Consider the following 16,426-nt stretch of genomic DNA (forward strand, 5'->3'; position numbering starts at 1 on the left):
GTGTGTAGGAACTGGGTGGTGTAAGAAAAAAAAGAAAGAAAACGATGCAAGATAGTTTGTAAGCCTGAAGCTGAAGCTGAAAATAGCTTTAAAAAAAGGAAAATACAGCTGCAACCAGATACCCAGGTTCCCCAAATTATTACTGTTTGCTTAATTACCTGATTTCTTTATGGCTTCTAATCTTCACTGATTGTTGCTGCTTTGAGCTCTCCCTAATGAGCACAAGCAGAAGTTCAAAAGGTGTGACGGTGAGTTTAGATGTGGGGGCAGAGGTCACAATCTTGATTTTGTAGCAGTCAAAATCAAGCCGAAGGTCATCTTATAGAGTCAACATGTTTGTTTTAAAATCGCCCTTTCAGTTAATGGATTTCAGCGCCTCTTTCTTCATAATGTGAGCGATGTTCACACTGCTCTGATCGGAACGCAGGGAATCGTTTTTCTAAAACAGTCTGGCTACAGGAAAGAAATGAGGTCAAGAAACCTTCCTAACACGTCATATTAGGTTTGTAGATGTGCTATGCTTGTGAATGTTTTTTTTTTCTATAAGGTAAAAATGTTTGCCAGAAAATTTAAAAAAGAACTGAAATAAGTCATTAAGAATCATTAAAAATGATGGCTAAACCAAAGGTCACAGGCTAATATTCCCTAACAACAAGCTAAATAATTTCCAGATAACAAATAAGAACAAGGTAAACGTCTCGCGTCGTGTTCGTAAAATTCAACTCCACAGACGTTCAGCATTACTAACCAGATTGTTCACTGTTTTTGGTGGAGCAATATAACTGAGTATAGACAACCAACACAACATGGAGAAGCAGCATTCAGCTTCTACGCACCACAAATCTGGAACAGACTTCCAGAAAACTGCAAAGATGCTGAAACGCTGAGTTTCTTTAAATCAGAGCTAAAAACTCCCATGTTGCCTGTAATTCATAATAACTGCAACATTGACCAACCTATTTGATGTGTCGTCATGGTTCTGATGATGGCATTTGATAAAATGTAATATTTATTGCTTGTTTCATAATTGGTGGGTGTATTTTGTTTTTATGGTGGAAAGCACTTTGAACTGCCTTCTTGTCGAAATGTGCTGTACAAATAAACAAATGTCCCAGCTGATTAGAGGTTGTTTCTTTTTAAAAATCTGGGGTAAAATGGATTGTTTAATACATTTTGATCAAAAAGTTAATCTAAGAGGGGGAAATTATAGGCTGCTCAGCTTAAATGATCTCTGATGGTTTAATATGGAAATAGAAACTGAAAACTACAATTCAAATGGATCAAAAATGACGAAAAGACTCAAACAAGTAGCAACCCATGAAAACATATGATGTTTTTGTTTTTCTTAATCCTGATTATTCCTAAATCAGAAATCCAGCTATTTGCATTTGGTCTCGTTTGACATTAGGATGGATGTACAAATGAACAATTTTCTTGTCCGGGCTAAAAGAATGCTGTTGCTTTAAAAATGGGTTTCAAGCCTCACCGGCTGCTGGCTTACTGCGCAGTCAACTGGAATTAAGAGGGAGGAAGTAAAACATGTGACTGTGCTACAAATGGACACAAGGAGAGTAAGTATGAACTTTTGTTTAAAAGTTCAGGTTAGCGCTGTGTGCTTCAGAGCTAACCTGAACTTGTTACTCCACAACACTGTTTCTTTGTCAAAGAGAAGATTGCTGTTTATAAAGCAAAAAACGGGCCTTTAAAGTTTTTTTTTCAATAAGGGCCCCTCATTTAAAGGGCCTTCTTTAAGGGCCCTTTCAATAAGTTAAGGAATCCCCGTCCTTTGTAAAGGCAGCAGGACTAGGTTGGCCAGCAGAGGGAGCCATGCCCCCGTTTCTCTTTCTGTCATTGTAACATTATCCTGATAAACTCTTCCTTCGGATCGTTATTTCACTTCTTCTTTTGTGACTCATTTTTTTTCCAAGCAGTAAAGTAAGAATGAAACATGCTGTACATTTAAATGATGACTAATTTCCAGGCTCTATAGGAGGGGATTTTAGTTGGTGGCAATTTATCGATCTGTATCAGCTGGTTATATAGCTAAAAAGGCAACCTGTATACGCTGCCATGGGTTATTTGCTTTCTTTTAGAGGAAAGAAGATATGTAAAATTTAAAAAAAAAAAAAAAAAAGTTAGCAGAGGATGGTTTCGATCCATCGACCTCTGGGTTATGGGCCCAGCACGCTTCCGCTGCGCCACTCTGCTTCCGCCAGAGAAGATCCGAAATGTCTATAATATACATCAGCCACCCGAACCGTACACGAGTTCGTATTTCTACTTAGATTAAGAGATAATACCTTGCAGTCTGTGTGGAAATGCTCAAAGCATAAAATACAACCATAAAGTTAGTTTACACGATATTCCACAGACATTCTCTCCGGATTTGGCGAGCAGGTTTCACACTCCTCACCCACTCGTGACAACGTGACCTAACGGATACTTGACGTCGCACTTCGGATGGCCCGTGTGCGTGTGTGTGTGTCTACGATATTGATCATAATAATAACAAAACAACATTTAATATCGACTTTATTTATTCTTTATAGTCTTTATTTCATGACATTAGCCAATTTAGTCAATTTCCATTAGAAAATATGTAAAATAAAGCAAGTTTGTTTGACACTTCCTGTTTCTATAGCATCCACAGAGCTAGCAAAACTAAACACAAACTAGATGTCGATGACATAGTTGATTGTTAAAACCCAGAGTGAAGTATTCGTTGAAACACTCAAACCCGTTAGAACTGACAGACAACGTAAGCATTCAGGAAGCATTCCTTCGTCACTTTCCAGAAGCCGTTCCTTGACACCATGGTGCAGCCCACATCCTGGACGGACGCATCTGGCTGCCCGTCTCCCCATTTGGCAAAGGTCAGAGGTCGATTATTGGCATCGAGAGTGAAATCCCCCTGTGCTTTGTTCTTGTTGACGTTGATCCAGACGGTTTGGTATGCGTCGTCGAACACTTCAGCCAGTGCGTTGTTTTCCTCTTCGCTCTGAGGTAGAGCCAACTCCAACCCTCGCTGGGAGCAGAACTTCGCTGCCTTCTCGAAAGGTTCCCTCTCCTTGTAGGACACAAAGTATTTCTCGCCGACCCTTCGGACGAAGCTGTAAGTTATAGCTAAAGGAAAGAAACACTTTTTTTTTACAGTTTTAACATCCAAATGCCAAAGGATGAAACAAATAAAACAGGAGCAAGAGGCAAAAGTAGATTTAGTATTTTATTGAAAACACCTAAACTTAAATAGGCTGCTCATCCTCTGATTAAACATTTTAAGACTATAACCCTTTTTATTCTTGAGTTATTTTAATATAAATGGCTTAATGTATGACTTGATTCAATTTAATGAGTTCTAATGAAATCAACACGGCTCCAAAATGCATTACAGTAGATCTTAATACTAATGATACTTACCCAGCTGTAACTTGGTCAGTTGCTGCTCTATGGCCTTGATGTCAGGACAACTGCAGCTAACACCTAGATCAAAACAGATTACAGATTATTTTATTTTTATACCTCTCAAAAGGTAATAAAACAGTTGAGAAGATGATGATTTTTCTGTTTTATATATATACAGTATATTACTAGGAGGTGGATGTTTGAAATTAATTTCTATTTATTATTAATGAACAGAAAAATCTTTATTAGCACTTCAGCGATCGAACTCTCCATCAGAATCATGTTGAGACTCTGACTGGGCCACTCCAAAAATATTGAGTTTTTTTTTTTAATCCAATCAGGAGAAACATTTTGCCGTAGTTAAAATATTACTGCTAAATCTGACAGGTGTTTACACAGTTTGGGTCTTACTGGTGTATTTGATGTCTTTTTGTGGAAGGCGTTCCTAGCACAAAGAATTAAAAGCAGACTGCAAAACAAAACAAAATGTGTGAAACCTGGCTCTCCGGGTGGCCCTTGTGATCCAGCCGGGCCCGTTTTCCCAGGTGGTCCAGCTGGTCCCGGTGGCCCTTCAAATGGACCGTACAAATAAAACAAAACAAAAATAACACAACTAGCGTCATTATCGCCAACAAACAGTAAGGGGAAATATTGGTCAGCTTCTCCAGCCATTCCAGCAGCAATATTTACAGACTTTAATTCAAATTCAAACGTATGTTTTTGATCCCAAAGGGAAATTAAACTAAATGTGATTTTGTCTCGAGTGAAAATATTTCTAATAAAGACAGATGCCTTACCCTACCAAATGGCACTTGGGCATTTTGGGCGGCTGTTTCAAACCCAGATTTGTTGAGCTTAGAACCGTCTAAACAAGTTCTAGTAACTTATGGTTTATGATGACACGAGGAACAGCCTTGGCCTGTTTCATACCTATTTTAGACACTCCAGGCACTCCTGGTGGTCCTGCTGGTCCTGCTGGTCCGTCCCATCCTGTTTTTCCTGTCGGTCCTGGTGGTCCAACTGATCCTCGTGGCCCCATTGAACCCATTGATCCAGGTGGCCCCGGTAGGCCGGGTCGTCCCACTGGTCCTGGGTCAAAAACAACAACAGCAAAACAAAAAGCAGGGGCAAAAAAGGACACGACAGAGTAAAACTTGGGTTATCGGAAGAACACAGAATTACAACAGCCAGGCATTCACTGGTAAAAAAAAAACTCTATAGATGTCACCAGAAAAACAAAACGTACCTAGGAGAGATAATCCTGGTGGTCCTGGTGGTCCTGGTGGTCCTACTGGTCCACAAAGTCCTGCCAGTCCAGGTTTTCCATCAAATCCTGGTCGTCCAGGTTTTCCATCAGGTCCTGGTAGTCCAGGTTTTCCATCAAATCCTGGTAGTCCAGGTTTTCCAGGAAGTCCTGGTAGTCCAGGTTTTCCATCAGGTCCTGGTAGTCCTGAATGGGAATAAAAGGGGAGGAAAAAAACTGAACAAAAAACCCTACAATGAATTAACACTTTATATGTCTACAAAATGCTTCAGATGCACTGCTCCCATTATTCTTTCTAAACTGGTATATTTTCTTTTTTTTTTTGCTCCTTTGAGAAAATATCTGTTCAATTCGAACAAAAACCATGGATATAGTAATGCCGCTGTAGGATTACTGCCTAGCCGTCAAGATGCAGATGGAAGAAGGTTTCTACGCTCGGGCAGCACAATTTAATGTTTCCCTCAGGAAGACTGTACTTTTTCTTTTACATTTATTAGATTCCCTTTAAGCACACAAACTGTAATAAAATAACCAACATCACTAACAACATCATTTCTAGTGAGATAAGAGATGTGAACAAAGAAAAAATGTAAACTAAACTTCTTCATTGGACAGATGCAGACCCTGTCTGGTTTTTAGAGATACTAAGGATGTTCTTTTTTCATTTTTTTTACCTTAGCTGATAAAAAAAAAAAAGTTCAAATATTCCAGATATTTTCTGCTTATTTTAGAACTTTTGTCTACATTTCTTAAATTAGTGTAAAACTGACTATTCCCTATGAGCGTTTTCACACCTGACAGTCGGGTTCGATTGGGAACCAGAACTGCAACACTGCACTGGGTCAAATGAACCAAACAGAACCATCTATTCCCCTCCTCACCTGTGGTGGCGCTGCACCAAGAACCACTGAAAGAAAATGACACGAAAACAACTGAAGAAGACACGAGCGCAACTTCCTTCTTCATAAAATGTGAACAAAAACGAAGAGGCGTCCGATTTGAGCTTGTTTTAGGATTTCTCCTTTGTCTTTAGTAAAAGGCCATGAACCATTTTCCCATCTCGCTTTAGACTCTTGCATTTGTTTTGGTTGTATTTACCCAGAATGCCCTGCGCTATAGTCCACTTCCTTCTTTTGGATCGGTCTCTGGCATTCACATGTGCATTTGAACCGCGCCAGAGTTCACTTCAAAGAACCAAGACTGAGGTTTTATACGGACCAGAGTTCGTTTTTCTGGTCTGCATCAGTTTGATTGTGCATTCACATTTCCCCCAAACGAACTTAGGCAAACAGACCAGGGTTTAATTAAAGTAAACTAAACAGGGCTGGTGTGAATGCACCTTAGGACAAAAACTGTGATATGAATAATTTGTTTTATTTTTATATATTTTTTAAACCAGACGGCTTTACCGTTTCTCCATTTAAGACATCAAAAATGTTCAACCTTTAATGTTTCTTGTATGTTGCTTTTGCCTTAGCTTTAGCTAGATACTGTAGCAATATGTGAGTTCAGTGGCCTTTAAAAGGTTAACATGTGCATTTCAAGTTGAACTATTTTTCATATTTTTATATGATAAACTCTTTGTACTGAAGCCGATTTAAAAGAAATGCAAAGTAGGCCATAACATAGCGTTTCTCAGCGGGGGCGGTACAACCCCCCGGGGGGGCGTTCAGAGGTCGGCAGGGGGCGCTGGCGGATATTTTTACAAAAGGGGGCGCTGAGATACCTTTGGGGGGTACGACTCACCTGTAGTGGCGCTGCACAAAGAAGCATTGATTTTAGACAGGTTTTCGAATCTCTGCGTCGTTTCTACTTACAGTCGTCTTTATAGAGTAGAGATGAGTGTGAAGTTCAGAAACTGTCGGTCGTTCTAGTAAAATGCGTCATAAACCACATCACGCTCCCAATCCTGTCTGGAGGATTTCCTGACTCATCATTCTGTGCAAAGAACCTCCCAGTAACATGGAAGATGGAGTTTCTCTTCCTTTTTCTCTTTCTAAAGTAATTAGAATGCCTTCTTGTTAAACTGACATTACTTTTATCTACAATTCTGTATTTTCGGACATATTTTACAGACGTGGTCTTTACAAGGAAGGTTTTGCCATTCACCTGGAAGTCCCATCGGCCCTGGTACCGGAGGTCTGTTGCAATCCGGAGGAACGCATGGATTCTGGCAATAGCCGACGTCTGTCACCAGCAAAACGATGCCAAGTAAGACGGGGAGCCTCATCTTGTCGGGCTTGAAGAACTGAAATGGAGAGAAAACACAGCTCAGACTTCAAGCGTGCGTCAATGTGTACGTCTCATGTGTTATTTTCTGACAACTCCAATCTGAAAACTCATTTGAAATGATCGAGAATAAAGCGAGCCGCGCGCTAATGGACCTGGTTGCAATCTTACCAAGAGCCCACACGTACTGTTGTTTCAAAATCTGAACCTGCTTTACATTTTAGCGACAATATACAACACAGTTGTTCTGTTGTATGTTGAAACAGAACATTTGTTAAAAAATAATGAATAATAAGTGAAAACACATAGAAATCAGAATAAAATACCTTACTGTGTCAGAAGCGCGATATGCTGGTTATGCTGCCACGCAGTCCCTCCAAAGAATAATGACCGAGGCAAAGATTGAGCTGATATAAAGAAGGAAGAAACCGAGAAAAAAAAAATGGTGATCTCATTCTGTGGGACTTTTTCTACCATTTTCTCCTTTTTGTTTCATTTTGGGGCTGGGTGATGTCAGGCTCTATATTTTCTACTGTTCCATTTTTGCTGATTTCCTAATTTGATAAACACAAAACTCAGCGAGAAAAAACATTCAGCAAAGGGCGCGGAACCCGCGAGCCCGGAAAAGACCCCGAAATGCAGCTTTCAAATGGTTATTTAATCAATTAAATAAAAAGAAAACAAAGTGGACTTTATGGCTATTTGTCTATTTTTATTGCATTCCCATTTTGTATTAAATGCAAAATGCACAAAGTAGTTTCAGATAGATATGAAACTACTTTGTCACCTTTACCACCAGGGGGCACCATCCGCTCACTGCGGCTCATGGGAACCAACAGGCAGAAAATACAGAAGAGAAAACAAATCCTCTTCTTCTCAATGTAGCGTTGGATCCTGTTAAAAAATGTAGGTTAATTTTTCTTACTTTCTTTCAATGTTTTTTTTTTTTTTTTTAAATAAAACAACCTTCATATTTGATCAATTCACCTAACAATAATATAATTGACTAATTAAACCAGAAGTTTGCTGTAAGTTACATTCTGCTACTGCTTCACAAGACCGAGGTCAGAGAGGCTGGAAAGTGTCGTAGAACCAGCAGCGAATGAGATTCGGTTTGGGATTTCTTCAGTCGTATTTAGCAAAAAGTACAATTACTCCATGTTTTAAACATGCACAAACATGATGCCAACCAAAAACCGCACAGTGATTAAAGGATAAAATAAAATACAGACAATAAACAGATCAAAATAAACAACTCGCTGTCGATAAATGTTCGATAAACGTCAAACTTGGACTAATGACCTCGTTCGTTGGCAAGTATACGTCATTCACAACAAACATCAAATAGGACAGATATATTTCATGAACTATTTACCAAACAAGTGGCTCCTACCTTATATGAAATTAAATTAATTGTCTAATATTTTTATTTATTAGTTTGGTGTTCTCTGGCATCTTGCTTTGAGCACAGAATCTGAGAGGCTTTTCCTCTAGCAAACATGCTACTTATTTTTGTCTCTTATTTAGTGGAAATATTGATGTTGATGAGACTTTCTCCAAAATAATAACCTTTTTCAACCTGTATTGCTCCACTGTTGAAACTGAGGAGCTGACATTCACAAATGACATTGAAATAAATTCCAGTCCAACATCTGGTTTGAGGTGACACCTCTGGATCCTGCCGGAGGAAAAATAGCCCAACTTCACAGGATGTGGTTTTACCTTTACAGAGCTCTTTGGTTCCTCCTGTCAGCCTGTAGCTTCTCATATTGACGCCATCAAACCAAAGTTCAGATCTACCATAACTGACTGACACCTGCTGGCCTCAGGTTTGCAACCAGCTTGTGACTGAGAAACCAGTAACCTCCTCCCAGTCTCAGAATCCCACTGAGGAAGAAACTGCATTAGATTTTCTATCACTTTAACCCTTTGGAGTCTTGGGTCTAAATGGCCGTTTTGGTCTAATTTTGAATTTACCCTTATATTTTCACCATAAAAACTATTTACCTTACCTTGTTTGGTATCATTATTTTCAGAACATCCTAAACTTTGTGATTTTACAGTGTTTGTTTCATTTTGACAAAATTTATTATCACATTGGAGCAAAAAACACACACAGAAACATGACGTCATGCCCGCCACAGGGCGGGCGTCGACCTTAAAAGGTTAATATTTCTGCTATAACTGATGGATATTCGCATGTAAAATAAGTCAATAGAGTTTAATTTACAGTTTTTATATCTTGGTGTCATGAGGTAGATCTCAGCCGGCTGGTGAGAGAAAAAGTAGATCTTGGTCTCAAAAAGTTTGGGCGCCCCTGTGTTAAAGCATGGGTAGAATCCTTTTACTCTAAATAGCAGTCCAGTTTCTAAAATAACGTCAAATTCTCCTGAAAGGAACCCGAAACCTAATTTACCCTATAAATCCATGGCAACTGGAATAAAAGCTTTGAAGCATGTGTACTGTGTTTGATACACCTCAGGGATTAAATATTTATGACATTTCTGCCAAGTGGAGAAATGATGGTATGAGAGAAAGAGTGAAGTAGGTCATTAGCATCAGAAAACATTTTATCCATTTAAATGTTGTCTTAAGCGCCTTTAACTTGCATAATCATGCAGCTGGTCAGGTTCAAGTGACTCTTTTTCTTCTGTAACTCCTAAAGATGTTTAAGTATTCAAAGCCTTGCTCTGATGTAAAAGATGACTTGCAGCCATCAAAAATTAGTCATTTTCTTGACCAGTTGTTCCAGACACTAGCTATTTTTTATTTGCTACCATGAAAGCTGACCAATAAAAAATATGTAAATAAAAACTGCAAATGTGGAAGTAAATAAAACAGAGGGGTCTTCCAGTTGAAACCAGACATTTATATACATAAAAGAAATACACCAGTTTTTTTTGTCTCTCTATCTGAAAGTGAATTAGAGCAAACTTCTCTTATTTGAGGTTAGTTAAAGTTACCAAAATTATTTCTATTTGCTAAATGTCAAACATAGTGAGAGAAAGAATCTTTCAGTGATTTATTAATTAATGTCTTCAACCTTTATTTTTGAACATGTGCTGTGGTCTGTCACAGACTTTTGCAACATTTGTAAGAATAGAAGCCGAATCCTGATGTGATGGACTGAAATGTGTTCATCATAAGTCGATATATTTACTCTTTCTGCTCATATCTGCATAGTGTACGCATTACAGACTTAAATATTAATGTTTACATTTATAATGTGTCTCCCAGCAGTTTGGGTTAAATGTCATTTTAGTTTAGTAGGTGTAGTAGCCAATGCGACCAGCAGGGGGAGTCTAGCGCTAGACAGACCTAAAAAGAGCACAGAGCTACTTCCTCTGTAGCAGAGGACAGAAGGTTTCCGTTATGGCATTATTCCCTTTTTTAGGTATGACTCATGAGTTTACTCATAAACCTACCAGTATTGTTGTAAGCTGGTTTACTGTAAAAAGCCTGTGAATACGTTTTGTTGCTAACTACTTTTATACTTCTTGTTGGAGGATAAAGTTTACCACAGTCAGTCAGTAGCTCCCAGCAGACGATGCTAATCCATGTGTGAACTTAGCATCATATCCTAGCTGTAGACAGCCTTTGAACATATTAGGAACGTTGCATATATTTTCTGAAATAAACTAAGGCATCGTTGAGCAAAGATATTTTTGGGCTTTGGGAAATGTGTTATTCAGAAATATTTCAGTGATTCTTGAGAAGAGGGACAAAACAGGTTGGATAAAGCACAAAATTTGAATAAAATATGCACAAAATGTTTTTTTTTTTTTTCAAATATCTGACTAAACTAACCTGGGCCATGTGAGCACAACAATGTATGTTTTCCTGGTGTTTCCTGAATATTCTTGATTTTAAACATTGTAGTAGGTGGGTGGTGCCTTTAAAATCCCTTGTCCTGGAGCAGAACTCAATACATTATAATAGTTTAAAACAAACTATTATTAACCGACAGCCTGACTCTATCAGTGATAGTGTTGACAAATCTCACTTAAATGTGCAGTTAATTCATTTTAATGTATTTTACATAAAGGGCATTACTTCACATGTATCAAGTATTTATTTTTACTCACTAGTTTGTCACAACATTCATTTCTGTCAACTCCTTTTAGTTTTAAATAATATTTCTTTTGTTTGTTGAGAAGCATTTGTCTGTAAAACTGAGTACAAATATCACTAATAGGGTCATCAAAATAATGTTAGATTTATGTTTGTCTGATAGTGATGACAAAGTTCTGGGTCAGGTCCATTAAAAATGTAATTTTCAAAAAAACTTTGCAACTGGGAGCCTGCACCTTGGCATCTTTACCTTTCCAAACATTATTTGTCACACATAAGCTTGAGGAATACATTTTTAAAAAATTGGGAAAATTTAAACCCATTTTGTCCCATTTCTCAAGAATTACTGATTTGTTATTACAGTAAATTGAATTATTTTGCATATGTTATTTGTTACCTTCATGTACTACGATAAGAAACTCTTATTGACAATTGCACGGTTTATAAGAAAACCATGCTATTGTTTTAACTTTGGAGTCATTGTTCTATATGTCTGCATGTACGCAACAATAACTCCTTCAATACACACTATAGCAAAGGAAAGAACATGTCTGTGGCTCATTTATTGAGTTATTCCCCTTTTCAGGACTTTTACGTTTGGAGGTATTGCCAGGATTTGAACCCAGGATCTCTTGTTTACCAGAGTACAGTGGTGGCAGCGTCACATTGTGGGGCTGTTTTGCTGCACATGGGCCATCTATGTGGACAACAAAACTAACCATAGACAACATTAAACTTAGCTTACAGAAACTTTTGATTGTTTGATTTCATTTCATTATTTGTATAAAATATGGTTGGAACTCTTAATTCATTTTCATTCATTTTTAAAAAATAAACAAGGTGCAGAATTCTAGACCACTGTCAAAGGTTACCATGGACAATCCTATGATACCACAGAACTTCACTTAAAGTTCAGTGGATTGGTTCTTTTGCTTGTCAGAAAGCACAAGGTCGAGTGGAGACTGCTTCTACAGAAAACACTGTTTGGATCATTTGCAGCATATTTTCGAAACGGTTCTTGAGAAAAATGGAGACTCAGACGAAGGAATTCTTCGAAGAGGAAACTCATTGCCAGAAAGATGAACAGCAGAACAAGCAAAATCAGGACGCCTGGATTCAAGGCAAAGATACCCAGAGCGGTAATTCTTTTGAGGAGGAAATTAACAGGCTAAAGACTCTGTTGGATGCAGAAAGAGCCAGATTCAACGAGGAACACCAAAGAGCAAACGACTTGGAAAAAGAACTGCATGACGCGAAACTCAAGATAGAAAAACGCGAGTTTAATGAAAATGACGTTGCCGAATGAAGTGAGGCAAAAAAAGGATCCAATGCCAGCGACGACATCCTGCACTCTGAGCTCCTCTTGGAAAATAAAGCCCTTCAACATCAGCTAAGATCTTCCCAAGATAAAGAGGCACTTTTACAGAGAGAGTTGCAGGAAAGTACGGCCTTATACCAAGAAGTCCTGGCTAAGCTTCAAAATGATATTGTTAATCTGTCAGAGCAGGTGGTGACGTTGCAGGAAGAGCTGGAAATGGAAAGAACATCCAACTCTAAAACAAATACAAACAAGAAGTTTTTTAAGATCCTGAAAGATGAAAACACAGCTCAGAGTACAGAACTGAAAAAGGCCAGGGCACTGCTGAGAAAGACGTCTGCAGAGAAGGAGAGGCATCTTCAGGAAGAGCTGAAGAAGATGAACGACTCACACCAGGAACTTAACACCAACTATCAAACTTCTGTACGGCAAGCAGAGTCATTAAGGAAGCAGCTAAGCGACAATGAAGATGCTCTTGCTGAAGTAGTGAAGATGAATCAGACATTTTGTGCGGTTCTAGAAGCTGAGAAGGAGGCTCTTCACCAACAACTTTGTCAACAACAGAAAGAGCTTGAGCAAGTCAAAGACATAAATCTGGAAATGGTTCAGAAGTATGAAATCGACATTTTAGGACTTAAAGAAGAAATAGAAACAATGGAGCAGGAGCACAGGGATGAGAGATATTGTCATGCTGAGGTTGAAATACGGAATGGTAAGAGAGCCAAATTCCTCCATGCTGAAAAGAACATGCTACAGAAAGTCTCTCTTTTTTTTTTCTTTTTTTTTTTTTTTCCCCCAGCACAATCCCGTTTGTACGGAGCCCCTAAGGGGACATGGAGAGAAAAAAAAGGAAAGAAATCCCGACTTATTATCTCGAGATCCCGACATCAGTACATAACGACCTAATCACAGTGATGGAGGACACCCACCCATGGGGTAGATATATAGATTTTTATTTCGAGCTTGGGCTTGAGTATAAACACATTAAATCAGTGCTTGACAGCAGACATGGATTTAGTATTAGTGAGAGACATCTGAAGAGAGTTTTCAGAGCGCGGGGACTCATTCGGCGCAAGTCCTTTTCCGACTTGGCAGTTTTGGTAGAATTCATTAATAACCAGCTACAGTCCTCTGGACAGCTTCACGGTTACCGATGGATGTACGCTAAATGCAGAGAGCATGGACTTCGTGTGAGAAAAGAAGATGTGTGCTTTGTGTTGAAGGAATTGGATCCCCAAGGGGTGGCACTGAGGCAGGCAAGACGTCTCAGACGGAGAAATTACTTTTCAAAGGGACCAAACTTCATCTGGCACATGGACTCCTACAACAAACTTAAACCATATGGAATATGCATCAACGCAAGTATTGATGGGTTTTCAAGAAAAATAATCTGGCTTAATGCTTACACAACAAGTAGTAATCCAAAGGTGATCGGGGGGTATTACATCGAAGCGGTGCAGCGTTTAAATGGCTGCCCTAGAGTTGTACATGGTGATCTTGGAACCGAAAATGGCCATGTGAGAAGTTTCCAGCGTTTCCTTGTACCAACGGAACCAAACGAGACCCTTGACAGTTACCTGGAAGGAGCAAGTACAGCTAATCAAAGAATTGAATATTGGTGGCGTTTCCTTCGTAACCAGTGTGTGGAGTTCTGGTTGTCCCTTTTTGGAGACATCAGAGACAACGGTTACTTTGATGGTGGATTTTTAGACAAAAACCTTCTTCAGTTTTGCTGCATGGGGATCATACAGGTGAGTTAATCTTAATAATTTATTTATGTTTGGATAATAATAGCAAACTGAGATCCTAGAGGGATTACTTGTTTTTAAACACAGCGGATGCTGCGCAACTTAACTGCAGCAAGAGCCGGTGGCCGGTGCTCGCACACGCATCCGCTGTGTTTCCAAACAAATAGTCCCAACGTAGTTCATTTGACATTCAGATCAAATAATAAAGTCATACCAGAACTCTGGAGAACTCAACAGAATAGCGAGATCAGTCTACTTTGGACCGAGGACACATTATGGGTTCCAAAGTGTGGTTATATTCTACAAAAAAGACTAGGACCCAAACAAAGCTTGAATCACAATAAAGGGAACAAATCCTTCCAAAGTCCCAAAAAATTAACACACATCATGCAAATGACTATTGAATGTAAAGTGTTTGACATGTTGCTTAGCCGTGATCCTCAGGGAGGTCTGAGGGTCACTGGGGGAGGAATGGACTCTGGCTCTTCTGCCAGGCAAGTTTCGATGCTTCCATATCAAGGTTATTGTTTTAATATCAGCTCTGTACTGTATGAATAGTCTCAATCTCAGTTATATGTACAGTCATATTCAATAAATTAGAATTTGGGATGAGTATTGTCAAATTAAAAGCACTTTAAAATAACCTTAAAGCAGGAGTTTAGTGTTTTTATTGGTGTGATGTAATATTCTAATCTAAAATGTTATATTTTCCTTAGCTGTAAGCAAGACATCATTTTCATTAACACATAAATGCTATGTGTTAAGTCCACTAGTTTAAGCAGTGGACTAAATAAATCAGTATGACCATGATTTGATCTTGCATACTTGAAGTTGCTTAGCTTTCTCAGATGTTTAAATAACAATACACATATAATAATGTGTTTAACCATAGCTGGAGACACTGTAAGTCTTGAAAGATTTTTCCTGAGATGTGAAACATGCAAAATTGTGTTCGCAAACATTGTTGATGTGCAAAAAGTTGAATTTCATGTTAAAATTGTAATCTAACTGCAGGATTCTTCTTTTTTAAACCACCTTCAGTTTTGTTTGAATTGAATACAACATGGTGCAAATTTTAAATTAAGGACTTTATTCTCTAACTCATTGAGAATTGATGAAAATAAAATCAATAATTAATAATCACAATGAAATTGGTATTGCAAAGTTTTTAGGAATTCCTATCCCTATTTATGACTCTTATAATTTACTAATTTTAAGACAGATGAGTGTGTATGATTCTCATATTCATGTGTTCTTTGTGACAGGATGAGCTGGATGATACTGCCCAGGTTTGGAATGCACACTCCATCAGGCCATCAAACAACAGAAATGTCCCCAGTGGTCGACCCAATGTGATGTATGCATTACCTGAGCTCTACAGGACAAGAGACTTTCTTTGCCTTGTTGAAGAGGAACATGTTGAAGTATGCAAAAATGAGTGCATTTCTCGACTGACCAAACCATGTGATCCAGATGTCTTTGACCTCTGCAACATCCTTATGGCAGAGTCCCATCTGACCTTACCCACAGACGCTTACCAGGCTTTGAACTTGTATATGCATCTAAGAGAGGCAATCATTGCATCACTTTAAAATGTGCTGACTGCAAGCAAGAACATTTTTCAGCACCTTTACAAGCCCACTTAGAATGGCATGCAGATGTAAACAAACTGTGTTTCTTTTCTTTCAAAAGTATTTCATTATGTTCTCTAGAAGGGACAATGAAGAAATGTATTGTTCATTTGAGTTTCATGAACTGCCAGTTTATTCAACTGCTTCTAACCATTTTGTAAATATGCAAGATCTGTTTCAGATGAAAATAAACTCTGTGAAAGCAAATATTTACTTGTCAAACAAAGATAAACATAAAAGGAAAATAAGGGTATTTAGTATAAATAATATTTATCTGAAAATGTAATTCTGTGATCAAAACAAAATGCTTCTTTTAAGTGATAAACTCTGTCCTGCCATTCTATTTTTAAAATAAATGTTGCATTAATTAACTTTTTAAAATTTGAAATGCTATAAAGAAAGGAAAAGTATTTGAAACAATCAACATGATACAAAGCAAAATGCATATTTCTTGCCTCTGAAGTTAATACGGGTTGTAAACACAATTATGAACTTTTTAAAAAATCTGTAAAAACATCTAAAAGCTTAAACAGTAAACCTTACTGAAAGAACAAACTCTGCTTAAAGCAACATTGCACAGAGGCTACATCAACAGATCGGTCTTGTAGTACAGCATCTTGAAAGAAAATGAGAACACATTTCTGTTTAATTACAAAAAAAGGGGTTAGAATATGATAAAATCAAAGGAGCACTTCTTCATACATTGAAAAACAAAATCTTAACAAGTAATTCTGGTCTAGTTTCTAGTGAAAATATCCTATTA

General features: G+C 38.1%; 2 protein-coding genes and 1 non-coding gene across 4 annotated transcripts; 1 reads left to right on the forward strand and 2 right to left on the reverse strand.

Moving 5' to 3' along the window:
* Nucleotides 1–2,136: 2,136 nt before the first annotated feature.
* Nucleotides 2,137–2,208, reverse strand: trnam-cau. The gene has a single exon. It is a non-coding gene; the product is annotated as a tRNA-Met (tRNA).
* A 311-nt stretch (nt 2,209–2,519) lies between these two features.
* Nucleotides 2,520–7,302, reverse strand: LOC102222465 (pulmonary surfactant-associated protein D-like). Of its 2 annotated transcripts, none has more exons than XM_023342487.1 (7): nt 7,227–7,302; nt 6,776–6,914; nt 4,649–4,852; nt 4,333–4,491; nt 3,900–3,971; nt 3,418–3,480; nt 2,520–3,123 (listed from the first exon to the last, which is right to left on the reverse strand). In XM_023342487.1, exons 2-7 carry the CDS (start codon nt 6,894–6,896, stop codon nt 2,741–2,743), a joined length of 1,002 nt encoding a protein of 333 aa, XP_023198255.1. In that variant the 5' UTR covers nt 6,897–6,914; nt 7,227–7,302; the 3' UTR covers nt 2,520–2,740. The 2 variants fall into 2 exon arrangements, with proteins under 2 accessions (XP_023198255.1, XP_023198249.1); XM_023342481.1 differs by having other exon boundaries at nt 7,222–7,302.
* A 5,772-nt stretch (nt 7,303–13,074) lies between these two features.
* On the forward strand, nt 13,075–15,907 carry LOC111610084. Its single transcript, XM_023342472.1, has 2 exons — nt 13,075–14,035; nt 15,298–15,907. Exons 1-2 carry the CDS (start codon nt 13,118–13,120, stop codon nt 15,622–15,624), a joined length of 1,245 nt encoding a protein of 414 aa, XP_023198240.1. The 5' UTR covers nt 13,075–13,117; the 3' UTR covers nt 15,625–15,907.
* The last annotated feature ends 519 nt before the right edge of the window (nt 15,908–16,426 follow it).

Source organism: Xiphophorus maculatus, chromosome 2 (assembly GCF_002775205.1).
Source record: "Xiphophorus maculatus strain JP 163 A chromosome 2, X_maculatus-5.0-male, whole genome shotgun sequence".
In the NCBI taxonomy this organism is placed as follows: Eukaryota; Metazoa; Chordata; class Actinopteri; order Cyprinodontiformes; family Poeciliidae; genus Xiphophorus; species Xiphophorus maculatus.